The sequence below is a fragment of the Phyllostomus discolor genome, chromosome 1 (assembly GCF_004126475.2).
Source record: "Phyllostomus discolor isolate MPI-MPIP mPhyDis1 chromosome 1, mPhyDis1.pri.v3, whole genome shotgun sequence".
Classification (NCBI taxonomy): domain Eukaryota; kingdom Metazoa; phylum Chordata; class Mammalia; order Chiroptera; family Phyllostomidae; genus Phyllostomus; species Phyllostomus discolor.
In genome coordinates this window covers 161,686,944-161,714,591 of record NC_040903.2, presented here as the reverse complement: position 1 = coordinate 161,714,591, position 27,648 = coordinate 161,686,944, and the positions used below count along the sequence as shown (strand labels likewise).

The following is a 27,648-nucleotide window of genomic DNA, read 5'->3' as shown; positions in this document are numbered from 1 at the left end:
AAAGAATGTTAGGTTGTGTGCTCATCACTGAATCAATCACTGGGCACCCAGCTTGCCAAACTGAGCCATATGTCCATTCCTGACAGGACCCCACGACTGCTGGCAATTTCTCCCTAAAAAAAGATGCCAGACAGATGTACAAAACAACAAATACCCATCACAGGGAGTGTGGACTGAAGGAAGTAGCCCTAGGGACTGGAGCTTACAATTCTAGTTCTGCCTCTTCTTTGCCATTAACCTCCACAAATTACCTATCACTTCATTGTCAGCACGGAGATTCTGATTTCATCTACCTCCAAACATGGTAGTGAGTATAGGTGGAAAGATACGAAGGTCTCTAAACAAAGATCTAAATATACCTAATTATATATATATATATGTAACACATTATTAAAATATCATAGTAAAATTGAGATATGCCAAATTTGAGCAAAATATGTCTGAAGCTAGTTTTTTTAATCAACACTCTTTCTGAAAATTCCCTTAGAAATACCTTCCTTTAACAAATGTGAGATTAAATAAATGAGGTATTTTTTAAAGTGGTCTTGCAGACATTACGCATAAATATTTAAGAATAAACAAAGCATGATTATAAGTTTATTGATTTTAGCAAAATAAAATGACATAAGTGGCTTCTTGAAAACTAATGAGTAACTTTTCTTGTTTCCTTGTCTCCAGAGCATTTGGCATTCTTTATCAACTGGTACATAAAAGAGTAGAAAATAAAAGGTTTGTCATACTGTCCTTTGTATTTCTCTTTTAATACGTCAGTGTGGTAGTCCACCAGAAAGTAGTAAATGGCTTCAATTGTGGAGAGGAAGGTGTCCGGCTTTCCTTTCTGATGGCGCCAAAAGCAAGTTTTTCTTGTTTTCAACTCAACTTGTAACAACCCCTGCCAAAAAAACAAACATGAAAATATAAATATTTCTTAACCATGGGATATGATACAATTATTACAATCATATAACATGGATAAACTTTGGAGATAAAAGGATGAGGTTAGAACGAAAAGTCCCAAGAAAACAACAGACAGGTCAAAATAAAGCAAAACTAAGTAATATAAAGTTTATGAAAACAGGTGTTATACAAAAATTTAATCTAAAAAGGCAAAAGAATGATAAACATCATTCCAGGAGAATAGTTTAACTCTGGCTGTGGGGAGGAGAACAGCTCAGGGGAGGGAAACACAGTTCCACGTTTTAATATAATGTGGGTGTTTGGGTTCTTAACTAGTCATCATATCATTATGTGCTATGACTCAATGTCATGTATATATATTCTCTCATATGTATCATAAGTTAGTTTCAAAAGTAACATTAAAAAAATCCACTTTTGCCTCTTTAATGGCAGAACTGGGGCTGGGAGTCAGGTCCCAGCCCTGCTCTCCCATTAGACTTAAAACACAAATCTATCATGTCCATGTGAAGCTGTTACATTCTTGAATGGTGCCACAGCGCCCATGGATAAAACGTTCAAAGGCATTCATTCATAAACTGAATTTCTTTAGTCTGTTTTCCTGACACTCTCATATGTGTACACATTCAACACCATGTTCAACTATTTCAGTCTCCTGAATGTAAAATGTTTGTATATCCTTTGTGCATATGCCCTACTACTTGTCTCAAATGACACCCCCCACCCCCTGCCCCGCTTCCCTCTGTCCATCCAGATTCCAAGGGAGGCAGAGATCCTCCCAGGAACTCCAGGACAAAAGGGGGGTAATGCTATCACTGCACCCAAACCTAGTGAATTTATTGTCTGCTTATCTGTCTGCATCCATAATAGACTATTTGACAATGACCATTGTCTTCTCAATACTCACTTTCTCTCTCCTCAACAAATTCTGTTTCAATGTGTGTCTATCTAAAAAAACAATTTCCCAGCTTTCTTTATAGCCAGGGCAGTAATGTGAACCAATTCTGCCCAAAGAATGGAAAATGAATCTCCTAGGTGGAACTTCCAGGAAAGCTTTTTTTTTTTTTTTTAAATAAACAAGCCAGACTCAGGGGCATATGGATATTGCCCTTTTTGCCCTTTGTCTGGCCTGAATAAATACAGGATGCCTCTTACAAGCATAAGGACGAAAATGATGGAGGAAAACAGGAGTCAGAGTTCTTAACTAGAGCATTGTGAAGTCCCCGTACCAGCCCAGCACTACCCACCTCTGGACTTTCACATGTGCAAAGTAAACTCACTTCTTGCTTTAAGATTCTAGCCAGGTTGCTGTTTCCTGCAGCTGAATGCTACCCTGACTAACAGCCACTGCGACTGATCACAGGGGCACAGATATTGCCTTACACTCCTTTACATCCCTCAAGTCTGGGACACTGCCTGTGCAAGAGCAGGTGTTCAACAACATTACTGAATGAATGGACAAAGCACAAAAGCCTTTAGAGTATTTTGAAATATTTGGAAAATATTTCAATTGAATAGTTTTGATTCAAAGATACGTATAAGTTAAACAATCAAAATCAAACTCTTTTTAAACTATTTGTGTTAATGTTATTATAGCCAACAAGTAAGGCAGACTTTGAAGTGTTGTGAGTTATTAGTACAATTAAAATCTTAACATAGGCAAGGGGACCACTTTGTAAAGTATATGACTGTCTAACCGCTATGTTGCACACTTGAAACTAACACAAAATAATAATGAATGTGAACTGTAACTGAAGGATAAAATTAAAAGAAAAAATCTTGACATAGGATTTTGACATCCTCAATGTAATTTGAAAAGGTAACAAAGAGTAACTTATAATAATACAGTTTCTATAATACATCTAATATGCCATAAGATATGAATATGAAAATATAAATATGAAAACCAGGACTCAGTGCCTACCACCACTAGTCTATCCTGTTTTGAAGATTTTCTTGGAAGTATGTAGAACCTTTTAAACTACAATGAAATACAGACATGGGATTACATAGAAAATTAATATATTTTTTAAGTTTACATTATACATTTAAAAATTCTCTTGCTAGTATTTCTGGCAGTCCATAAGTTTAAGATAAAATACACAAAAAAATTTAGCAGTAAAAGTTTGGAGGAGGCAACTAGTTATAAACAGCTTTTTCCCTCCCAAACTATTGCCTGAATTTCTTTAGTTGGAAAACGAGAATGAAAACGATACTCTTGTGAGGACTGAACGAGGTAGCAGATGATGAGCTCTCACTTGACACTCCCAGGACAGCTTAGGAAATGCTTATAATGTGAACAAATCTGTCAAATGAAGGGACATGGCTGGCTAATTTTAAAAACAATTATGATACAGTTTGTTTCAATAGTTTGGACTCCCTCCCCAACAAAAAGAAAATCATCCTTCCCACACATCCCCCAACGCTTCCTATGGCGAATCTTTAAGAACGTTAGGTCACTCCTCACTAGTAGGTTTACACTGTCTGATTAAATTAGACATTCGACCTTTAGATGTTTCATTTTGACAGTAGTAAAACATTCAGAACTATCTTTCTGTGAAGTCTGGCAAAATGGTATGTTTTTACATTGTTAAGGGGAATCTTAACCTCAGCATTCATAGTAAGATAACAGTAACATAATTTTTAAAAAATACATTTGAGGGTCTAAACTGAGATTTAGAGTTATTCAGCTTAGCCCCATCAAACAATAAAATGTTTCAAAAGGCAATGATTCATAGCAAACATGGCTGTTTCTTGTGGAAATAAGTTGGCTTATCGGGAACCTGGCACTTTGCATACACAGAGATTATAAATGTGCACCAAGTTTTCCCTGTGGTGAAAGTAAGACATACTGAAGACTGACTCTAGAAATCTGTTTATTTTGTGATTTTGAAGGAACCGAGAGAATTCCTTTTAAAAATTTAATGTAGCACAAAACTGAAATATGCGATACTTTCTATGTTATCTGGAAAAGAACAAAATTCCCTTTGTAGAAATCTGATTTTAAGCCTTAAGCGCACATGTGGACACTCTGAAAACAGATTTTGAATTGTACTCAATAATTCCTTATATAGTTTTTTTGAAGTGTTTTTACTTGTTCTTTCACTGGATCCTTTCAATTACCATATAAAGAAAAATGGCTCAGAAACATCTTCAAACTGGGGAATAATTTGCTGCTCACACCATTCAAGGTAATGTGGCAGGCAGTGCTCCAAAGAGCAGGGGTTTAGGGTTCCATTTCTCTACTGAGCATCAGCAACAAGATTCTTCCAGGTCTTATGCTCTGTAGCATCTATCTGTCTGACTGTCTCCCTCCCTCTCTCTATCACACATACATAATTTCTTTCACTGTCTCTACTTCTCTGCCTGCCTATATTCTGCATGCACACACACACACACACAGTTAGAATGACAAAGTGATCTTACTAACACTTACAATGCTCTCACAGGTACAAAGTATATCAATTAAGCTAATTAAATTTGCTATTGCACTCACTTTAGTTTGGTACTAATTAACACAAGCCAGACTCCAAAGAGTGTCATAAATTTCTCTTCTAAATTATATACGCTTTTAGCAATAGCCGAGGTTGAAACTGTTTTGGCAACTAGGTAGCTCTCTTGCGTCATAAGTATACATGATACACAAACAAAGCCATCAAAAAGCTGGAAATAAAACTAAAGCTTTTAGAAAAACTGAGAAAGCCTGAAGGACTGAGTAAGGTACAAGTGAGCAAGAAAATTAATATGAGCTCTTGTTCTTCATAGCATACTAGTGTAGTACTTGGGCCAGTAAAGTTAAGTCTTTTAAAACATTATTATTAGAAACTAAGCTTTTTACCCCAAGAGAAAAACAAATATAAACATAAAACAAAAGAAAAAGCTCTCTGTAATGTTGAAGCTGAATTGGAACTATCCACTGTGGTATCTTTCTCAGCTCTACTGAAGCAACAGCATCCAAACAGTAATACATCCACCAGACCTGGGTTTCCAGTGTCATTCCCCATGAACGAGAACCATGGCTCCTTTGAATAATTGATTCTAGGGCTGGGGCAGGAAAAAAGTGCTGTACCAGAAAGACTAACGAGGGCCATGACACAAAGGATTTGAAGGGATCCCCCTGGCAAAGTTCGAGACAATTCGGGCATCTAAAAGAATATAATAATGATAGATTACAATATATTGAGCTAAAAAGATGTCAGACCACAGTGATCTCATATATGGTAGGAGCAGAAGAGGACAGAAGGGGGGGGACAGCTCTTCATTACATAAGAATGCCAGCTAACAAATGTAGAAGAATCAATAAAATTAAAACTTCATCATTTTGCAATTCTCAATACAATTACTGACTGAGAAAAGAGTCATCAGTGAATACTAAAACCACTGGGTGAGAAGCAGTCAGACAGTCCACAGTCTCAAAGCATTACCCCCTCAGACAGCATCATCCCACTGCTGATTACTACTCATTTCAAAGAAAAAGTAAATCCTCCTAATGGAAGATCTGGCAATCACCTTTAACCAAGTACTGAAAGTCATCACCAATAATGGAACAACTTGCATTATATGCCTCCTGTGAATAGGGTAATCATACAATTTATCAGCTAATCAGCTTTTCTGAGAGTAAGAAGAAACACTTTTAATAATTACACCAAAGCAATAAATATAAACTGCAATTCTCATGGACAATGCTGGATTTATCCTTATCTATAAGTATCCTTGAAAAAATATTTAAACTGGATTTAATGATGATGAACATTCAGACCACTGACCTGTCTGCTTCACATACATCTAAGTCATGAAAAACAAAAATGGAACAGTTCTACATTAAAAGAGACATAAGCAAATGAAATGTGAGTTTACATACCACATCAGAGGAGAAAGAGATGTAAGAGATATTTTGGGGTCAATTAGGGAAATGTGAATTTGGATTGTATCTTAGACATTAAAGAACTTTCATTAATTTTCTTAAAATGATAGTGGTATTACGATCATGCAATTACTCTTGAAAGATGTACACTTAGGTATTTAAGGGTGAAGTGTTGTACTGCCTGCATCTTCCTTTCAAAGGTTCAACCAGTATCTATCTAAATATATACACACACATATAATGAAGAAAGAGAAATAAAGCAAACAAGGGAAGATATACAGGTAGTTAATGTTAATTCTTCTAGGGTGTCTGTAAGTTTGAAGTTTTATCAAATAAACGTTGGTGGGAGGAGCAATACAAAAATATTTTTTTCCTTACCTTGAAGTCTCTCATCAGTGAGTATTTTGTTTGTTTGGTTCCAGGTGCTATCTATAAATATAATTTTTTTCAGTGTTGGCTCTTTGCACTCGCCGTCATTCAAATCCTGTTCTTCAGTTTTCTTGCGTTTAACAGATGGCTTGTCAGGGTCATCATTTTTGCCTCTCACATTATTTTGAACTCGTTTTTGCAAATGAAAAGAAATATCTTTTACTGAGACTGACTTAGGTCCAGGAAAAACAAGTGCAACCTAAAACAAGGAAACTTAAGTTAATAGTGTGCAATTATGATCTTCAGAGTGAATAAACTCTGACTTAAAAAATTTAACAGAAAAAACATATTGAATATCTAAGAAACAAGCACTAGGCTTTACTACTTTGCTTCCTTAATATATATGGTAGAGTTCTGGGCCCTTCCTAAATAATTCCTAATCGTAATATACTACCTAAAGTTTTACCTCAAAATTAGTTATTTACCTACTGATAGAAGTCAAGTTAATTGTATCTTGAAACAAAAAACTAAACTTATAATATTTTATAAGATCAAAGGCAAAGTATGTGATACTTTGTAAAAGAACCATTAACAAGTACTCAATAATTAAACAGCATTTTCACCTATGTAGCATGCAAAGACCAAACAAATGACACACAGCAGTGCTGCAAAGGCAGTGGTGTAATGGGCCTTTCCAGCCGTTGCTCAACTCCTCCTGAAAGCAATCTGACAACTTAAGTCTTGAAATGTTTATACGCTTTGGTCAAATAATTTCACCTTAAAAAAATAATCCTAAGTACCCACATACTCACCACACCTATAATATTGGTTAAAGTGTATTTATTACAGTGAAAAATTAAAACTGAAACATCTAACATTCAAGGAATAATTCTTTAAATCATGGTACTTCCTGTTGTGTAGCATTTTACTGAGAGATTCTACATGACAGCCCCCACTGCCTGAACAGCGCCTGTCACAATGCAGGCCCCCAGCAAATACCAGTGGAATGAATAACTGTTGGTAGAATTATGAGTATTTTATCCCTCATATTTTTCCCTATTTCCAAAATTTTCTTTCATGAGCCTCATTTTAATATGAAAAATAAACATTATAAACATAAAATAAGAACTCTTGCATTTATAAACTTCAAAGTTATACAAGTGGTATAACTTAAACATTCGCAATACATGTCAATTTTCCCCCATACCCAATTAGCAAAGTCCAGGGTTTCTTAATTTTCTTGGATTATAGGCATATCACATCTCTTTACAGAACCTAGCACTGTGTGCTATTTAATTAGCATAAATTATACCTAGCTGACCAGGGAGGCAAATGAAAATATATTCCTAAATCCAAAACTCAGATGTTTTTTACAAACACAACTTTTGACATAAATGCAATAAAAAACACACTTATAGTAAAGGTAAAACCAAGTTCTTCCTAGAACAAATCAACCTACTACTTTTTAACTCTGTTTCTGATTACCCACACCAACAAATGATCCCCAAGAGACCTAAAAGGGTTTATAAGCTTCTTTAAGAAGTACCCAGTGGCTACCTCTTTTTGAGATTCTACTTTTTGAGATTACTTTTCCACAAGGCCAGTAATATCTCACCAATGTGAAATTTCAACTATGTGAAAGCCAATTAAGAATCTAGAAATGAGCAAGGAAGACCTCTGAGCAGACCAAAGAAATATTACAAAGACTATACACTAAAGCTCTTAATTTAGGGAGAATTCCTGAAAATCCTTTTAGTCTTTTTTTCTTTTGGAGAAATTCTGATGTTTGTAATCTGGTTTCTCAGTTCACATCAAATTAGACTATCTATTGTAGTGTAGTGTAGGCAGGAAAATGAAGAGGGGGAAAAAGTAAAAGCAGACAGAACGTTGGTGAAGTGTAAAAACTTGAGGAAATAATGAAGAAAAATAATAAAAAATGGAAACACTCAAAAAAGCCTAACAATCTAGGATCTTCTGATCTTTTCAGATACCAATGAAGTGTATGTTGCTTAGTGTTATATAGGATAACTCTAGGTCATTAAGAAAAACATTAAATTGTGTTCAAGTAAGTTCAGAAAGGCACTGGAGTTTTTCAAATTCATTTTTAGAGTCAATGTGAACAGTTGTAAAAAATAAGATGCCTACTTCATGGTCCTTTTCTTCATATTCCGGAATGCAAGGGTACGTGTAAATAGTTACATATTCAGGTGCTAGCAGTTTTGCATGTATAGCAGTACTTTTGCCATCTGTTTCATTTGGATGTTTAATGATGTCAATCTTCAGTGGAAGCTAAAATTTACACACACAAAAAGAGAAGTGAACAAAACAAATACAAACATTCTAATTTTTAAGTTAATAAAAATGGTCTTTAAAGCTTAAATAGTGAGTTCACACTATATCCCTATAAATAGACAGGATCCGACACAAATAATGCCCCTTTTTATTACAAAATCATAAACATGTAATTCTGTAACCTAACAATATCACACTCAAACACATCATATGACATTTCGGCTGAAAAGTTCAAATTAAAACTATAAGTTATTACACCCATATTATTACCTTACCAACCACACTCAGGCAGGTGTGGCTTCCACCTGACCCTGTACTTATGTTTGAAGTCATACTTTTCTACAACAGGATATTAAGAATGATAGGAGTCAAAGCAAACCCAAATTTCTTCCTTGATATTGTTAATCATATAATAGAATGGCTTTTTTATCTCATTTAACATAGAATCTGCTCTTAAAGCAAAGCTCCAATGTCATTTTCATTTAAGTTACACAGCACTTGAGTTCAGATTCTTGCATTTCAGTATCTGTGTCAAGAACATTTTTTATAATTCCTATAAACTTCAGATTTGTTTGTTTTATGATATAGAAAAGGAAATAAAAGCTTTGTCGAAGCTCAGATCTAAAGTTCAAGTTAAAATTTTGCTCCTCATACATTCTTTGATGCCAAAGGTTTTGTCCTTAGTTGTGAACATCTTCATTCTCAGACGTGTCCTTTAACAGCTCAAATGAAATAATAATCAACAGAAAAATCCAGTAAAAGATCCAGATCTTGGAGGTACAGTCTATGTGTAAAAAAATAACCCTCTTCAAAATCATTTTGCCTACTTCCTTTAAAGCTTAATTATTTATTATGGATTATGTCCTTTCTCTATGCAAAAATAATATCATCTTGCATTTTTTGAGTTACATTTTAAAGTATTTATAAGCTAACCAATCAAATCAAAAAGGTTTTTTAAATCTGTCTTTAAATTGCTATAGTTTATAACACAGCCCAATGAGTAGGTCTTAGTCTTTTCAGTCTTAGTTTAGTTGCGTTCTGGTCACTGACAAGTGCTCCACGTTCGTGTACAGGATGGAGGTAAACCCACTCTACAAAAGCCTAAACAAAAATGAACCTACCTACTTCCTCTGGGATATGTTTTCTCAAAGAGCAGTCCAAGCACCTAGGATAGTTTTTGAAAGTCCTTTAGGGAGTCCATAAAACTGTCTGTTGTAGTGTTCATGTTTATATCACATTTTTCTATGTTGTAAATGAATTATAATCACTAATTTTTAAAAAAGCAATTGATTTCACTAAAAACCATACCATTCATCTCAGACCTAAGTGTTTTGGCAATGTGCATCTCTTTTTCCAGAGACAAGAAAAAGAAATGGGTTTACCAGTCTGTAGGATTAAATTTCTATCAATATAATCCATTTTCATAATGATGTTATTTATCAAGTTTATCAATTACAGTACAATAGGCAAATATGAGATGTCTTTTTAAAATCTATTTTCCTACCCTGGCTGGTTTGGCTCAGTAGATTGAGTGCCAGCCAGCAAATCAAAGGATCACTCGTTCAATTCCCAGTTAGAGCACATGCCTGGGTTGCGGGCCAGGTCCCCAAGAGGGGGCATGCAAGAGGCAACCACACACTGATGTTTCTCTCCCTCTCTTTCTCCCTCCCTCCCCTTCTCTAAAAATAAACAAATAAAATCTTTAAGAAAATAAAATAGAATCTATTTTTCTACACTCAAAGAATTAAGTTTCTTACCAACCTTCACAAGTGGCATCTGTTCCATAGGTACATTTTCAACTGGGACATAACATGTATAGCAGTAGAACATTCTTGAACCACCACATTTAAGACATTTTGATCTTCCACTTTGTTGAGCTTTTTGAAGAACTTCTTGAGATGCTAAGCATAAGTTTTGAAGAGGATCTTCTGCAGCTATGGAAGTAGTTTGTGATTGTTGTATTTCCACAAATTTTGAATTATTTTCTTCCCTTTCTTTCAGAAATATAGGTTGATTGAGAGACATTTTTCATTCAAACCAAAGTTTAACATCTACTGCTAAAACACATTATCATAGGTACACTGAAAAAAAATTGGGGGGGGGCAAAATAAAAACAAAACATTTTACTCACTGTCTCCACAAAGAAGGAAAATTACTCAATTTAATGCACAATTGTGTGCTGTTTTAGTATTTATTAACAAAGACCAACAAGTTTTTTAAATCACTAAATTAGCACACTTTAAAATACAGAATTAAAATGCAATACACTCAAAATAAATTACCCTTTGGAACACCCCCCAATAAAAAAAGGGGCTTTCTTACAAAAATTATTTCAAATATAAAGTTTAGGTACCAATAACCTATTTTTCAGCAACTCTTTTTGTTCCAAAGACAGCAATTTTGTTTTATATTAGGAGTGCAATAGTTTAATGTTTGCATCAGTCAGGCCAGGAATGTATGGGCTCTTTGAATTGATGTTCCGTGACAACTAATCTCAACCAGAACTCTAATGGAAATGCAGGCTTCCAATGTAATCAGTAAAATTTAGTTGTCTATATTCTAAAAGATGTATTTCTCTCCACCTTAAGTTAAAACACACATAAAATATAACTAAGCATCCATTAAAATGTGAGATGCATCTACTACCAATTATAATGTATAAGATATCCCAAAAGGTAAATATATGCCCTGAAAAATCAAGTGTGATCTTGTAAAGTTTATAGAGTAACATTAATGTGCACTCACTCTAAGAATTTCTAGTGTTTTTTTTTAAACACCATTTGGATTCTTAGTTCTAGAGATAAAATGTAAAATAATTTTCCCACTTAAATATTCCCGCCAGAGAAGGAGGACGGCTGCCAAAACTGTTCTTCAAATACTCTGGAAGCACAGTATCTTTTGGGTGGAAAAGACATTGGGGCCCTTTTGATTTGATATGCATTCCAAAGCGGTAAAAGGACTCTCCTACCACAAAGCCTTACAGCATGGGGTGTTTGACTACGAGGCTCCAGGCACTTGGGGTACAAAGCTGACTGGAGAAACACTGAGGGCAACAGGAAACTTTCTGTGCTCTCCCACATTAGAAATGAACAGGAAGTCCAACGGAACTTAATATACAAGATAACATACTAACAAGAAGTTAGTGATACTAATTTCATTACTTCAGGAGTTTTTTATAGATTGGAAATCCCAGGGAGCTTGAGACCCAAAAAAGAAATGCAAAGAAAAGCAATGATGGCCATTAAAGAAAAAGTTAAATATACTTGCCAAATTTACACAAGGGGAAAATTAAAATACCGTACAAAAATATTTCTGATGTGTACTGATTAGAAACAGATTTACATTTTGGGTTTTTTCAGAGAAAGTGATATTTTAGAATGACAGTCCAATCATTTTTTCCTGCCTCACAAGTCTACTACTTCATCTACTTCTACTACACATCACCTACTTCTAACCCCTACCCCAAATCACCTACCTAGAAATGGCTTCTGTCTTTGTGAATATGTCCTCAATGACTACGACACTGCTGGATATTAAGCTGTCACTTTTTCTTGAGTATCAGATCCTTTTAAAATCACATGAGATCGTATCTTAGACCGTATCTGTAAGAAATGCATATACAGACACAATAGTTGGCTCACAATTTCAGGTCATTTGCAGATCTCTTGAGTCCATCTACAGATCCCTGTAAAGAAATCCTGACTAAAATCAGAAAGTCATTCTAAGGACAAGAGGCAGCCTTACAAGTTTGGGGATGATCCTATTAGTCCCCAGATATTGGAACTGCAAATCTCCTACTGGCCAAAAACAAGGTCAACTGTCATAGCAACAGAGGTCTCATCACTGCACTTAGGAAGCCAATTAAGTCTCATCTAAATTCTCTACATTTGGGTTTGTTCTGGTGCTGCCTGAGGTCCTTAGGGAGAAACACTTTTAGGCTGTAAGTCTTACGTTGCCTGGATCATGGGGCCCATCCTAAAAAAGAAACTGGATTGGACAAATTCAACCTGACTCCATGTTACTGGGTATTCAATGGAAAATTACTGATGCATTTTTCTAGGGCTCTCAAAATGCACTGTTCCTGAGATGTCTCAGAAATATCCCCTATACTTGGGCTTCTATCTACATAACTAAGTGAATATTAGTCAAACCTTATATAGATATTGTTCCTCTACAAAATCGAACAACATAAATACCTGTGAGACAGTGAAAGGGGCATGGTTATGGCCTTCCCCTGTGTCACCTACATACTCTCACTTATGGCTGATGTGGCCATGCAGAATAAGAGGCAGCTACCTCCCAGGGTGTCTGAAACCACATGACCGGGGCATCTGTTCTGACCTAGCCAACAGCCTGCTTCAAATGTGTACAAATCATGTGTAGCAAATGTGATGACTCAAAACCTTAAAAACATACTTGTTAATACCAACTACATGCAGAGAAATACAAGTGGAGTCGTGGGAGTTACTCAGAAAACATGAAAAGGCTTTACTCCTAAGGAACTGATACATTCATTATTCTGCAACCTAGGTTGAAACCAAATCCTTCTCTTACACTTCCCCTACCCCAAAACTAATTACTCACCAGGTTGCATCAATTCTACCTTGCCCATAATCCTCTACTTTAGTCTAAAGGCAGGACTTTAGATGGTCTATAGCAATCTCTTACATTTCTTTACCTCTGTGCATTGATCATTGCTTCCACATATTTAACATGGAAAAAATGTACCTTAACTTGGAGTCACCTTGAGTGAAGCTACCTGTCCTGGCGAACAGTCAACTCCGAAAGCAGATTTTTTTACTCATCTCACCTATCTCTGTGTCTAATGCAGCAGGAGGAAGTTTAACAAATACTTAACTAAGTCAAAACCATTCCGAAAAAAGCAGCAGCATACAGTATGCATCTTGCTACTAAAGTACCTGACAAACTGATTTCACCGGCGCACTGCAGACCGGCATAGAAAGCAGTCTGGAAGACCTTTTTTTCTGCAAAACAATACTAATGGAAAAGGCTCCTAGCTACAAACAAGTAAGTTAACTCACCTCCTAACAGAACACTGTATGAGACGCCCCCATCCTGGACTGCAGGTTTTGATGAAACCCACTTCAAATGTTTCTTTCCTGGAGTATTTTTAAGAACCTGGTCCCATACCCTATAGAGAGCCCACATCCATTTTTTAAAAAAATCCAAGGTGTCACCTTTTTCATACAGGACCCATGCCCCCTCCCAAACCACCCACCATTTGGTAGGCACTGTTCTGCCTTGGTTGTACACGGTACACTGGAGCTCAGACAAAACTAATCCTTAAATGTGGTTTTAAATAGCGCTTTTATCATCCAACTCCATGCACGTACTTGGCACCTTAAAGTGTTAATATATTTCCTTGTTTGTCCTACATTTCCCCCCAAATAACTTAAGCCATAAGAAACGGACTCCTTTGCTTATTATGTAACCATCATCTTAACATTTTAAATATTACAATGCATGGCATACTGTGTTTGTGCTAAGCTGCTCCTTCAGTGATAATCAATCCCTCGCAAACCACTCCAAACACTAAAAACACAAAGAACAGGTATGATTCCTAGGGGACTAACTTTGCCAGGACAGGCTTTCTTTCAGTCGTTAATCACCGAAAAATAATTGTTAGGGGAAAAAATTTTTTTTGAGGAAAACTCGGGAAGCCTTTTCCCAAAGGGCCCGAAGACCAAAAAAAAAAAAAAAAAAATGCAAGCGCCGCGCAGGGACACCCGGAACGACCTCTGTGAGGGCCGGGCCACGGAGCATCCACTCCTCGCAGTCGCGCGGCTCCAGCCAAGCCACCAAGTCCCCAGAGAGGCGCGGACACCGGCACGAGAGATCGGAGTGGGACTCAGACCTGCACAGCCCGCGGGTCCTCACACAGATCCACGCGTCTTCCGCTCCGCCCGAGCCCGCGGCGCGCGCCCGGCAGTGCTGGCGCGTGAACGTGCTGGAGCGCCTTCCGGGAGACGCGGTGGGGAGGAGCCCGGCCGTTGCTAAAGCTGTTGCTAGGGCCCGGCGCAGCGCTAGCTCCTCCGCTAAGGTAACCAGCGTGGAGGACGAAGGGGCGGGGAGAAACGGGAAGTCCCGCCTCGCCCTCGGCAGCCGCGGGCGGTGTGGCCCTACCGCTGAGAGACGGAACCCAGACCCGCGGCGCCCTGGATCCGCGAGGCTGGGCCTCACGCCCCGCCAGCTTGGCTCTGAGGTCCCTTCTGAGACTGGCCGGGACCACAGAAGTGGTACTCGGACTCGAAATACACGCTCACGGCGTAGTTGTAGTGAACAGTGAAGGTGCTGACCCTACAGAACGCTTTTCCTTTTTACCAATCCCGCAAATAACTCTTGGTTGTGTATGGCCCTGTCATAATAAGTACGGTCTTTGTATTTTGACGGTTTGGTGTTCTTAAAAACTACACGGGCACCCAGAGTTGGACTACTTTGTGCACTTTTCCAGTTTAAAATTAAGCATAATATGTGGATAGATTATTAAACATTTTTTTTTTGCCCCAATCCAAAGACAGTGCAAACCGAAGGAGTGCACGATGACAGCAGAGTTGTCGTACAAGGGCCAGATCTTGAGTAATGTATTTATTGAGCTCTATGAATTCAGGAACAGCGATAAAGGACAGAACCTTGACTTCTGGATGGAGGGGATAACCATCAAGTTCAGCATGGTAATGCACAAAATACATATATCAGAATGGACTAGCCAATGAAGACTTATTGGTTGGACTTGGGTAAGGCCGTCAAGAATGATTACAGTCAAGAGTAGTGTTTTTCTAGGGGATTGTGTGGGACCTTTAGCAGAGGTCCCGTTTGTAAGCAAGGGAATATATTTTGCCAACACTTTAAAAAAATGAAATAGTATAGTGTGGAAATAGCAGTGAGTGGCACTTGGTGAAGTTAAGTATTGCTTTATGGAGTTTTAAATTTTTTGTGTATATACTGTTTATATATGTACATACACATACACACACTAGGTCATGTTTATAAAATTTATTTATTTTGTATTTCTCTTTTAAGAGTTTGAAAGCTTTAGGGGGAAGGGTGAAATTTCTGGGTGAAAGAAGTAGCAATGACAAAGTCTCCAAGCTAAGAATAAAAAATTCACATCCTTTTCTTTTTTAACTACTTTAGTTCAAGTGCACAGATTATAAAGCAAACGATATGATTTATTAATTGCAGTAACTATTGCCATGGAATAAATTAGTCCAAACTTTGTGGACTAAAAAAAAACCAACTATTTTTATGGTCATGAATTTTGTGTTCAATAGGGCACAGAAGGGCAGCTTTTTCTAATTACTCGGCTGGGAAGATGATGAATGCTAGCAGAGTAGAACTCCTAGGTGTGGCCTCTCCATGGGATCTGGGCTTCCTCTCAGCATGGCAGCAGTGTAATGAGATTTCTTAGCTTAGGCCCAGTGCTCCAAAGTCAAATCTTGCAATGAACAAGGCAGAAACTACATGTCCTTTTCTGACCTAGCCTCTAAAGGTAACATAACGTCCCTTCTCTCAACTTTTTTTTTTAGGTTTGATGGGTTTCATTCATCTAAAATACCTGAAGATTTTAAAAAAGATTTTATTTATTTATTTTAAGATAGAGGGGAAGGAAGGGAGACAGGGAGAGAAACATCAATGTGCAGTCGCCTCTTATGTGCTTCTACTAGGGACCTGGCCCACAACCCAGGCATGTGCCCTAATTACTTGGTTCACAGGGCAGCACTCAATCCCCTGAACCACACCAGCCAGGGCCAGAAAGATGTTTTTGAGCTCAGAACAAACTCACTAGTGAGTAACATTTTAAAAGTGCCATACTGATTTGTAAGCATTAACCTTTGCTTGGAATGAAAGATAATTATACCAGCACTCCAGACTATAACTCTGAAAGCCCCAGAGTGAACCACATACATAATCTTTTAAAAATATTTATTTTAATATTTATTTTAAAATAAATAAAGTATATAAAAATATATACTTTATTGATTATGCTATTACAGTTGTTCCAACTTTCCCCCTTTGCACCCCTCTGTCCAGTACCTCCGTTCCCTCTAACAATCCCCGTTTATTTTATGTCCATGGGGCATGCATATAAGTCCTTTGGCTTCATTTCCTACACTATTCTTAACCTCCCTCTGTCTATTTTGTGCCCACCAATTATGCTTCTTAATCCCTGTACCTTTACCCACTTTCTCCCCCCTCCTCCTCCCAGCTGATAACCCTCCAAATGATCTCCATATCTATGATTCTGTTTCTGTTCTGGTCGTTTGCTTAGTTTGTTTTTTTAGATTCAGTTGTTCATAGTTGTGAATTTGTTGCCATTTTAATGTCCATAGTTTTTATCTTTTTAAAAAAAATAAGTCTCTAAGATTTCATGTAGTAATGTCTTGGTCATCACCAAGACATTGAACTCCTTTAGCTCTACCTTGTCTTAGAAGCACTTTATCTGTCCTTCCATTCTAAATGATAGCTTTGCTGGATAGAGTAATCTAGGTTATAGGTCCTTGCTTTTCATCACTTTGAATGTAGCAGGGTGCTGAGCTGGAAGTCCCCCCAAACAGAGAAAATCCCCATAGCTATCACTTGGGGGATGAGGGAAGTGGAGCAGGACCATTGAGAGCTACTTTGAAGATCTGAAGAACTTGGCCAGTATTTTAACAAGGTTAAAAGCTGTGGAGTCAGGGAGATGGGCATGACTCTAACCCCTAGATACAATGTAGCCTGAGGGACTTACTGTGCCTCTGAGAGTGTCTTCAGCATCATGGGCCACACTTGGTTGGACTAACCACGGCAGCCCAGAAAGTCAGAAGAAACCAGACTACTGGCAGGTGTAACCCAGTGTGGGAGGAGTCCAATGGGATTATGGAGGAAGTTCTGCCCAGGATTTAAATTCAGGTGTGGCAGCCATACTGGGGCTTTTTACCATTTGGTTTGGGAGCAGGGAGAGGGGCTCTCTTGACTACACAGCTTCTAAAGATGCAGAAAAGCTGGATGTAGCAGCCATGTGGGGATCTTGACCATATAGCTGGGGAAGGAGAAGCCTCTTGACTATGTAGCAGTAGTGTGGGGTCTTGGCCACATGGTCCAAAAGAATGCAGAAGGATTCCCCGGCCCACCAGGAGGATGCGGTTTTGGATTAAGAACAGGAGCCTAGCTGAGCTACAGACTTCTATTTTCATTTCCTGAGATATAGTAGCCCTGACTGGCCTGGTGTGGCTAGGGGAGGCAGGATTGGGAGTATGTGTGTGGGGGAGGGGGCATTTTAAAGGGATTTTGGGATTTAACAGCGACATTCCACCATTACTCTAAACTTGTACAACTTTTCAATAAATAGTTTCTTTCCTTTTTACCAAACTCTGGCCTTGAGAGCCACAGTTACTAATTGGCAGCCAGCATAAAGAACCCCAGGGCCAGGGGTGTTTTCTGTAACATGAATACTTCTTGCCAGTCCCTTCTTGCCTGCAAAGTTTCTTTTGAGAAATCACCTGACAGTCTTATGGGAATTCCCCTGTAGGTAACGCTCTGCTTTTCTCTTGCTGCTTTTGAGATTCTCTCTTTATCTTTAATCTTTGGCATTTTAATTATGATGTGTCTTGCTGTGGTCCTCTTTGGGTCCAACTTGTTTGGGACTGTTCTTCTTGGTCTTGTATGTCTATTTCCTTCACCAAGTGGGAAGTTTTCTTTCACTATTTTTTCAAATAAGTTTTCAATTTCTTGATCTTCTGGCATCCCTATGATTCAAATGTTGGTATATTTGGAGATGTCCCAGAGCACCTTATATTATCCTCATTTTTTTAATTCTTTTTTTTCTTGCTATTCTAGTTGAATACTTATTTCTTCCTTATTTTCCAAATCATTGATTTGATTCATCCTCTCCACCACTGTTGGTTCCCTATAGCTTTTTCTTTATTTCACTTAGCATAGCCTTCATTTCTTCCTGGGTCTTTTTATTTGTTGCCATCCCCAATGAGTTATTTGAGCATCCTGATCACCATTGTTTTGAACTTTGCATCTGATAGGTTGCATATCTTTATTTTGTTTAGTTCTTTTTCTGGGATTTTATTTTGTTCTTTCACTTGGGCCATATTTCATTGTCTCCTCAATTTGGCAGCCTCCTTGTGTTTTTGTGTATGTGTATTAGGTAGAGCTGCTTTGATTCCCTGTCTTAGTAGCATGGCCTATTGTAGAAAAGGCACCTGTAAATTGTGTGGGATAGAACCTCAGGTAATTGCCAGGGCGGGGCAACTGCTTCACTGCTTTGTGGTTCTATGGGAGGGAGGGCTCAGAGCAGCAGACAGTGCTGCTGCCTGCCTTCTGGAGGTTTGTCTTGTACTCACCTTGTATGATGGCACCCCTCTAGCTATTGCTCTGGTGCTGAATCCAAGTGGGAATGGGTCCAACTACATTTTAAGTCTGAGCAGGCCCTTTAAGCAGAGTCTCCTGAAAATCCAGCAGTTTCTTTCACCACTCCAGCACCCACTGGTTTTTATAGCCAGAAGTTATGGGGATTTATCTTCCTGGCGCTGGAACCCTGGGCTGTGGGGTCAGTCCTGGGAACTGGGATTGCTCCCTCCCAAGGCTTCCCCTCCCTATTTTTATCCACCACACATGAATGTGGGACAGCAGGTTCTGCAGCCTCTCTGCATCACATCACGTCTCTGCACCCCACTCCCTCACTGCCTGTCTCTGGATGAATGTGGCTTCTTTAAATCCTTGGTTGTGGGACTTCCATACAGCTCTATCTCTGATGGTTCTGGCTTTATTTGTTTTGAGGTCTAGTAGTGTTTCTTTCTGTGGTTGCACGAGGAGGCAAAGCATGTTTACCTACACCTCCATCTTGACTGGAAGTCAGCATTCTTTAGGTTATGAGTCACGAGGCCTGTACAGATTTTAGGAGAGGGGACATAGGTGCTGCATCTCAAAGACTGTCAAAGAATTTATGGTCATGTATGTTTTTGTACAGACACAGTGAATGCTGTCACAGAAAACCCCAAAATTTCAGTGGTTTAATACAATAAACTTTTATTTCTTACAAGAAATCCATTATGGATGTTTTTAGTCAAACAAAATGGTAGACTCAAGAATGTAGGTTTCTTTTTATTTTTAGTGGTTCTGCTGTCTCTTAGGACTTGGTATCTACAGATTATCTGACAAGAAAGAAAGAATGCTGAGTCACACAAAAAGTTTTTAGACATCAGCCCTAAAAATGGCATGCCATGTTTTGCTGTATATAATGTGTACTTTTTGCCCAAATTTTTGAGGGAAAAATAAGGATGTGCATTATACATGGGTAGTACTAATTCTGTACCTGTATAAATGGTTTTAGCTCTGGCTGATGTGGCTCAGTGGATTGAGTGCTGACCTGTGAAACCAAAGGTGCACTGGTTCAGTTCCCAGTCAGGGCACATGCCTGGATTGCAGGCCAGGTCCCCAGCAGGGGGCGCATGAGAGGCAACCACACATTGATGTTTCTTTCTCCCTTCCCCCTCTCTAAAAATAAATAAAATCTTTTAAAAATATTGTTAATTCTTTTATTTATGCTTATGCATTAGAAGTGCAACTCTAGAAAGCAACAACGATATCCATATGCAAAATAATACCCTGGAATACAATAATTGGTTTTGTTTCTAAATATAAATAGTAAAAAATTGAATTAAAAATTAAAACAAAAGACTTTTTTCCTGAAAGTTTGGTGGGTGCACACTGTACACGGGAGTTCATTATACATGGCAAACTATCATATATCACTTTTCCCATATTTCATTGGCCAGAATTTAATCCCAAGGTATCCACTTTAACTGCAAGGAAGCCTGGGAAATGTAAAGAAGCAAACACATATTGGTGAGCATTAATAGTTTGCCACATTCTAGGCTTTTAACCAAAATGTTGTGGTCCCTAACCTCTGTATTCTCAATTCTCTCAAACGGAAAATTCTTGCAAATCTTTTAAACATTTCTTCTGTTATTTATTCCATATTTCAAAATATAGTTATACCGCAATTTCTTGATTTTTCAATCTCAGACATTATTCACTGACTTTGTCCTATGGAAGTCAGTGATAAAGCTCTTTTATAACACCATCCCTAAATGCACACACACTTCTTCTCCCCTCTCACCCCCACACTCTTTATCTCCTCATCTCTCAGTAGGGTAATATCACAGTTTTGTTTAAATCAACATTTATAATATCAGTCAATCCTGATCACATTAACTTTTAATACAAACTTGTACTTGCCTTTGTCTTAATAAATGCCATATTTATATGTACTTGTTTGTGATCTGTCCTCAAACATTCTACCAAAGTGATAAAGCATTACAGTCAAACACACCAAGATGATTATTTTAATGATTTAAATTTCTAGATGATTTTTTTTTTATCCTGCCAGATAGTCCTTCTAGGGCATTACAAACTCTAGTTGACTCAGTACTGGTTGCTTTTACAATCCAATACCGTTCTCCTGTGTTGGATCTCTTGTTTCCTTTTTCTTTGTTTAATCCTTTGTTTTTATGAAACATATCCTCCAGTACCTTCCTGAGAAAAGATAAATGGGAGTGGTAGACAGCATAATGACCACCCCCAAAGATGTCCACATCCTAATCTCCAAATCCTATAAATGTCTTTTCTTCTAGGACAAAGGAACCTTGCATATGCAATTAAATTAAGGATCTAGAATTGGGTAAATTATCCTGAATTATCTGGGTGGGCCAAGCATAATCACAAGCATCCTTATAAGAGGCAGACAAGAGGACAGAGAGGGGAGTAGATGCTACTTTGCTGGCTTTGAGGTTGGAGGAAGGGGCTAAGAAGTAAAGGAATGTAGGCAACTCCTACAAGCTAGAAAAGGCAAGGAAACAGACTTTTCCCTGCAACCTCCAGAAGGAGCATAGCCCTGCAGACCCATTTAAGACCCCCCAACTTCCAGAACTATGAGATAATAAACCTGTGTTGTTTTAAGCAACTAAATTTGTAATAATTCATTACAGCAACCGTATGAAACTAATACAAGGAGAAATGATTTTTTGACTACCTTGCAGATCTGAAAAATACCTTACAGATCTCAACTGATCATCTGCCTATGTTTAAAGTTCTAGGTTGAAATCATTTTCTTGGAATAATCCTCTAAATTCTTACCTTTTGTCTTCTGATTCTTTTCTTTAACTTTTTAATTCTAGTTTCCAGAAGATTTCTTCAGTGTCCTCTCACCCCTGCCACACAAACATTTTATTGAATATTTAATTTATAATGTTATATTTGTACTTTACTTTTTAAAAATTCTCTGTTACCTTATAATGTGCTCTTTTGGTTTCAGGGATGTGTTACCTTATATCTCTCTAAGAATCTTAAAGGCACATTTTAAAGATTTCCTTCTGTCCCTATTATCTGTATTCTCTCAGATTGCATTTTCAGTTATTTGGACTTACATATTTTTTGTTTTTATTTTTTTAAAAAATTTATAGTTGTTCCTTAAATATCTAGTAATTTTTGGATTTCTATTCATATTGAAAAATAAGAATTAAAATGCTGACAGATAGAAGGAGGCTTGACTTGGGTTGGTGAACACCCAATACAATATTCAGATGATGTATTATAGAATTGTACACCTGAATCCTATATAATTTTATTAATCAATGTCTCACCAATAAATTCAATAAAAAAGAAAAAGAAAAGAAATGGTGATAGAGAGCTCAATGTGTCTGAAGAGGGACAGTCAAGGAAATAGCTTCATAATAGGATCAGATTTTACATTGCAAGATTCTCAAACATCTACAGAATAAAAGGCACTAATGAAGATAAGAGCAGGAGTCAATGAAATTGAAAACAAATGTGCACTGGAGAAAAGCAACAAGGCCAAAATTCCTTCTTTGAAAAGATTAATAAAATTGATAAGTGTTGGATAGACTGACCAAGAAAAAAGAGAAAACTCAAAGTACAAATATTAGGACTCAAAGAGAAAAGCTAGATAGTAAAAACAACAAGAATATTAAGAACAAATATTTATGTCAAGTATTTGATATTTTTTATTTTCCTGGCAAAACACAATTTAGCAAAAGTGATGTAAGGGGAAACAGGTCATCTAAATGATCCCATATTAATTTTGACAAATTGTATCTGTAGTAGTGTGCTCTGCTGCCGTGATAGACTGCCACGGACTGGGTAGTTTAAACAACAGAAATTTATTTTCCACAGCTGTGGAGCCAGAAGTCCAAGATCAAGGTGCCATCAGGGTTGGTTCCTGGTGAGGCCCCTCTTCCTGGCTTTTAAGAGCCTGCCTTCTCACTGTGTTCTCACATGGCTTTTGTGCATTCAGGGAAAGAAAGATCTGTCTGGTGTCTCCTCCTCATCTTATAAGGACAACACCTCTATAGGATTAGGGCCACTCTTTTTTTTATTGTTGTTCAAGTACAGTTGCCTCCATTTCCCCCCGACCAATCTCCCCCCCCACCGGCCCCCAGTGATCCCCACTTCCCACCCTCGATCCTACCCTCTTTTGGCTTTGTCCATGTGTCCTTTATACATGTTCCTGATAGCCCTTCCCCCTTTTCCTTCCATAATCCCCTCCCATCTCCCCTCTGGTTATTGTCAGTTTGTTCTTAATTTCAGTGTCTCTGGTTATAGTTTGCTTGCATGTTTGTTTTGTTGATTAGGTTCCACTTATAGGTGAGAACATATGGTATTTGTCTTTCACTGCCTGGCTTATTTCACTTATCATAATGCTCTCCAGCTCCATCCAAGCTGTTGCAAAGGGTAGGAGCTCCTTCTTTCTTTCTGCTGGGTAGTAGTCCATTGTGTAAATGTACCATATTTTTTGATCCATTCATTTACTGGTGGGCACTTAGGTTGCTTCCACCACCTGGCTATTGTAAATTGTGCTGCTATGAACATTGGGATGCATAGGTTCTTTGAGGGGATGGCCACTCTTATGACCTCATTTAACCTTAATATCCTTCCCCAAAGGCCCCATGTCAAAATATACTCACATTGGGGGACTTCAACATAGGAATTGGGTGGGGGAGGAACACAATTAAGTTTATAACAGGATTCTCAATTTAAAACTCCTGATAATTTCAGATTTAGGTAGCATCACCAGCAAGGTCTAGCAAACATTTAAAGAATGGCATTGTTCCATCAGATTTCCAAATTCCCTCAGAGAATGGATAAAACAGAGACATCACACAACTCATTTTCTTTTTTTTTTTTTTGAAGCAAGAATAACCTCAATTCCAAATCTTAACAAGAACATCATAATAAGAAAATTTCAGGCCAATAGTTCTCATAAACAATTTGGCATAGCTTCATTGTGGTACATGTTTCATGTTCCATTACTTTAAAAAATTGTGTATTCTGCCCTGGCTGGTGTGGCTCTGTTGGTTGAAGTGTTGTCCCACTAAATTGAAAGGCCACAGGTTCTATTCCCCACATCAGGGCACATGCCTAGGTTGTGAGTTTGGTCCCCAGCCAGGGCACATGCAAGAGGCAACCAGTCAGTGTTTCTCTCTCACATGGATGTTTCTCTCCCTCTGTCTCTCCATCCATTTACCTCTCTCTTAAATCAGTAAGTATGTCCTAGGGTGTAGGTTAAGAAAAAAAAGATTGTGTATTCTGCAGTTGGGAGGTATGTTCTATAAATGTCAAAGTTGATAATGTTCAAATTTTTTATCTCCTTACTGATTTGTGTATGTACCTGATTTATCAGTTATTCAGAGATGTGTTAAGATCTACAAATGTAATTGTGGTTTTGCCAATATTTCCCTTTAGCTGTATTGATTTCTGCTACATTTATTTTGACGTTCTTTTATTAGATGCACACACATTTAGCACTGGTATGTCTTCTTAATGAGTTGACTTTTTACCAATGGGAAGTAACCTTAATTATGTCTGATAATACTCCTTATGTTGAAATCTACTTTGTATGATATTAATATAGACACACCAGTTTTCTTATGATTAGTGTTTGCATGGTTCTAAAATTCTCATTAGTTTCTTTTTAGAATTTCTATTTCTCTTGAAATAGCCCATTTTTTCATGCACTATAATCCAATGTATATTGTAAAACCTTTACCATATTTATAGTTTTTATTTAAAGTCCATGTCTGCTAATTACAATAACTGTATTCTCAATGAATTGGTTTGTATTAAGTGTTTTCTCTTGATTTGGGGTCTATCGTCCTTCTTCTTTGCATGTCTTATAATTGTTTTATTGTGTACTAGACATTATGTGGAAGAATGTGGAAGCTGAAGTTTAATTTAGTTCTGAGAGAGTGCAAGCCTTTTTCTCACCTTGACGGTGAGAGGCTGGTCTTTTGAAATCTTCCCAGACTTGAGTTGCACTTTAACCGTGGCGGTGGCTTTCATTAGATTGAGTTCACTTGTGATTAATCCAGCCTCCAACCTCCTTCTTTATAGTCACCTCTTATATCTTGTCAGGATTTCTTTGCAACAGGTTTGGACTGACATTTTAAATATGTTTGGTTCACTTTTGGAGTCAACTCTGTCAGGGCCTTGAAACCCAATACTCCAATTACAGTAAGAATGCATTGGCCTTTATAAAAACTTCCCAGCACCTCTTGTACTGCTGCTTTTTTTTTTTTTTTTTTTTTTGACAAAATTCAGAAGTGAGGTGTAGGGGTAATTATTACTTTTTTTTTTTTTTTTGCATTTGGGTATCTTTCAGACTCCAGTTTTTTTCCCGTAGCTCACGTTGATGCCTAAGGCCCCGCTGATTTCATCTCTGCAAAGTCACTGAATCAGGTAGGGCAACTCATCCCTCAAAGGATGCACACACCTCACTGCTGGGTAAGGAGGCTGCCACAGCTTTATGCTCACTTAGAAAAGGCATATTTCTCTCTGGACTTCAGGTAATCCAGGCTTCCAGGTAAGGCAGCATTATGGGCTTCCCACTTCTGCAGTTGCACAGGGCCTCATGATTAGAGGGCGCTATATTTGGTTTAATGCCCTGATGTCACCATCTTAAATTCTTAACTTTTAAAACAGATTTTATTTATTCATTTTTAGAGAGAGTGGAAGGGAGGGAGAAAGAGAGGGAGAGAAACATCAATGTGTGGTTATCTCTCGCACACCCACTACTGGGGACCTGGCCCACAACCTAGGCATGTGGTTTGACTGGGAATTGAACTAGGGATCCTTTGGTTCACAGGCTGACACTCAATCCACTGAGCCACATCAGCCAGGGCTTAAATTCCTAAAATTTTTGAACAAGGGATTCTGCATTGTCACTAATTATATAATTGTTTCTGCTTACTGGCATCCTTCACTTTTCACTAATGCAATAGAAAGGTAACATTTTTATTTGTTCCAGGTTTTATTCTTGTTACCATGGAAACATAAGTGTTTTGCATCCCTCTACATTCTAACAAAAGCCTCAATTCCTTTTAACTATAAACTTTGGAATTTTATACTGAAATTAGCTGGAACTTTCCTACACAAGTTTCATTTCCTTAATTCATTTTCTAAATCCCTTTAATTGAAATGTGAGTATTATTTTTAGTGCTTTGTACTAGAAGTGATTGGTGCTAGAAAGATACCATGTCACATTGCAAGAAAAAAATTAACATTTAAATTATTGTAATTTGGCTTCTTTATATTCTGTGCATTTCAAAATGTATTAATAGCTTCTTTCTAGCCAAACTGCTATAGTCAGTGTCCCTGAAGATATCATGTACATGTTTTTGTCTGTGTGCACCCTCGCTCTTATTCCCTAGTCTTCTCAATCTGACTAGGCCTAAAGTCCCATGTTTTCCATAAATTTTTTCTGGCAGCTCTATGCATTTTATTTTTTATGATTGTCACATATATCCTTTATTTTTATTGTTGTATCATGTTATATATTTACTTATATTCATCATGTATTTTAAACAATGTTAAAAGAATGAAATATTATCTTCAACCTCAAATGTGTAGTTATTCTTACAAAACATGGCCTTGTGATTTCCTAATCTTGATCATTTTATCTATTGATGTGAAATATGTATTTTAGTAAATTAAAATGTAATGTAGTTTTTTCAGATAGACCATTAGAGTATTATAACAAGATACCCTGAGTTTCTCTTATTTTTGTCTTCTCGCTGGTTTTTCATTCTCAGGGACATTTTTTTTTCCTTATTTTAAAGGATTTTTAAACACCTATGTATCAGACATTCATCTACTCGTTTAGTTTTTAATTAATGTACACTGAAAGTACTCATTATGCAATGACCATGAGCCAGGCCTTGTGTGAAATTTTGACAGTTCAGCAGTGATTACACCATAGTTGCTATCCCTGTAAGGATTACAAATCTGCTATTACCATAGAGGATGTTTTTGGGGGTCAAGTGAGGCTTCCTAGAAAAAGTGACTTTTAATTTGATATTGAAATAAGAGTTAATAGGCCAAGAATGGGTTGGAGGGAGAGGCTTTAGACAGGGAGACTTCTAAGCAAGCAGCAGGAAGAATGTGTACACAGTCTCTAATGCAAGGAAGAGCAAGATCTGGTCTTGATTAAAATTAATTTTTTGAGTGAAAGAATACATTTTTAGCTTCTAAAGAATCTACTAGTAAAAATAGGATTATTATTTATTACATTGAAACATCCGAATATTTAAAATGTTTTCATCATGTCACTAGTGTCACTTTTAAATGCGTCATCAGCAAGAGGAGCATGTTATATTTTGTCTCTGGATTTTTGGAGAGATCATCAAAGATAGCCTAAAATATCTTAAATTCTTGTAGGAATTTCAAATGAGGACATTTGGAAAGATTCATGTGGGGTTTTCTTTAAGAGCAGTGTATCAGAGGGAAGCCTTATACAGAGTTTGGTTTGGAGGCACAGAATTTAAACATTGATCTCTGTCACTTTTCTGTTGGGAACCGCCCTGACTGGTATCAGAATCTGTAACCCCCACCTAGGCTAAGGCTAAGGCTAAGGGAACACCCTTGGAACCGTAAGCCAGCCAGGAGACAAAAGCTTATCTCCCTGGCAGGAACGCTGCTTCATTCATAACTGAACCCCAAAGCTTGGTTGGTTAGCCAAAGATGGGTAAGATTCCCCAAGGGGGGAACAATCTAAGACAGGCACAATCACGTGGGAGGCCCCCCAAAAAAGGACTTTGGGGGCTACAGAAAAAGGGGGTGATGGACCCTCGCTCCTTGGCTTTGACATAGCCTGAGTTCTCATCGTCTGGGAGAAAATCTCCTTA

At 37.6% G+C, this 27,648-nt stretch overlaps 2 protein-coding genes across 4 annotated transcripts in view; one reads left to right on the top strand and one right to left on the bottom strand.

Annotated features, from left to right (window-relative positions):
* Positions 1 to 568: 568 nt before the first annotated feature.
* Positions 569 to 14,422, bottom strand: DTWD1 (DTW domain containing 1). 3 transcript variants are annotated; one of them, XM_036033348.1, is made up of 6 exons: positions 14,316 to 14,422; positions 11,916 to 12,042; positions 10,202 to 10,521; positions 8,294 to 8,437; positions 6,158 to 6,407; positions 569 to 891 (listed from the first exon to the last, which is right to left on the bottom strand). In XM_036033348.1, exons 3-6 carry the CDS (start codon positions 10,463 to 10,465, stop codon positions 644 to 646), a joined length of 906 nt encoding a protein of 301 aa, XP_035889241.1. In that variant the 5' UTR covers positions 10,466 to 10,521; positions 11,916 to 12,042; positions 14,316 to 14,422; the 3' UTR covers positions 569 to 643. The 3 variants fall into 3 exon arrangements, with proteins under 3 accessions (XP_035889241.1, XP_028362192.1, XP_035889244.1); XM_028506391.2 differs by lacking the exon at positions 11,916 to 12,042; XM_036033351.1 differs by lacking the exons at positions 11,916 to 12,042; positions 14,316 to 14,422 and adding an exon at positions 11,409 to 11,514.
* A 101-nt stretch (positions 14,423 to 14,523) lies between these two features.
* Positions 14,524 to 27,648, top strand: part of FAM227B (family with sequence similarity 227 member B) — a 207,325-nt gene continuing 194,200 nt past the window's right edge. Inside the window, exons 1-2 of the mRNA XM_036033361.1 lie at positions 14,524 to 14,697; positions 25,128 to 25,204. The gene's annotated coding sequence lies outside the window, so the exon portion shown is untranslated. The remainder of the gene's footprint in view (positions 14,698 to 25,127; positions 25,205 to 27,648) is intronic.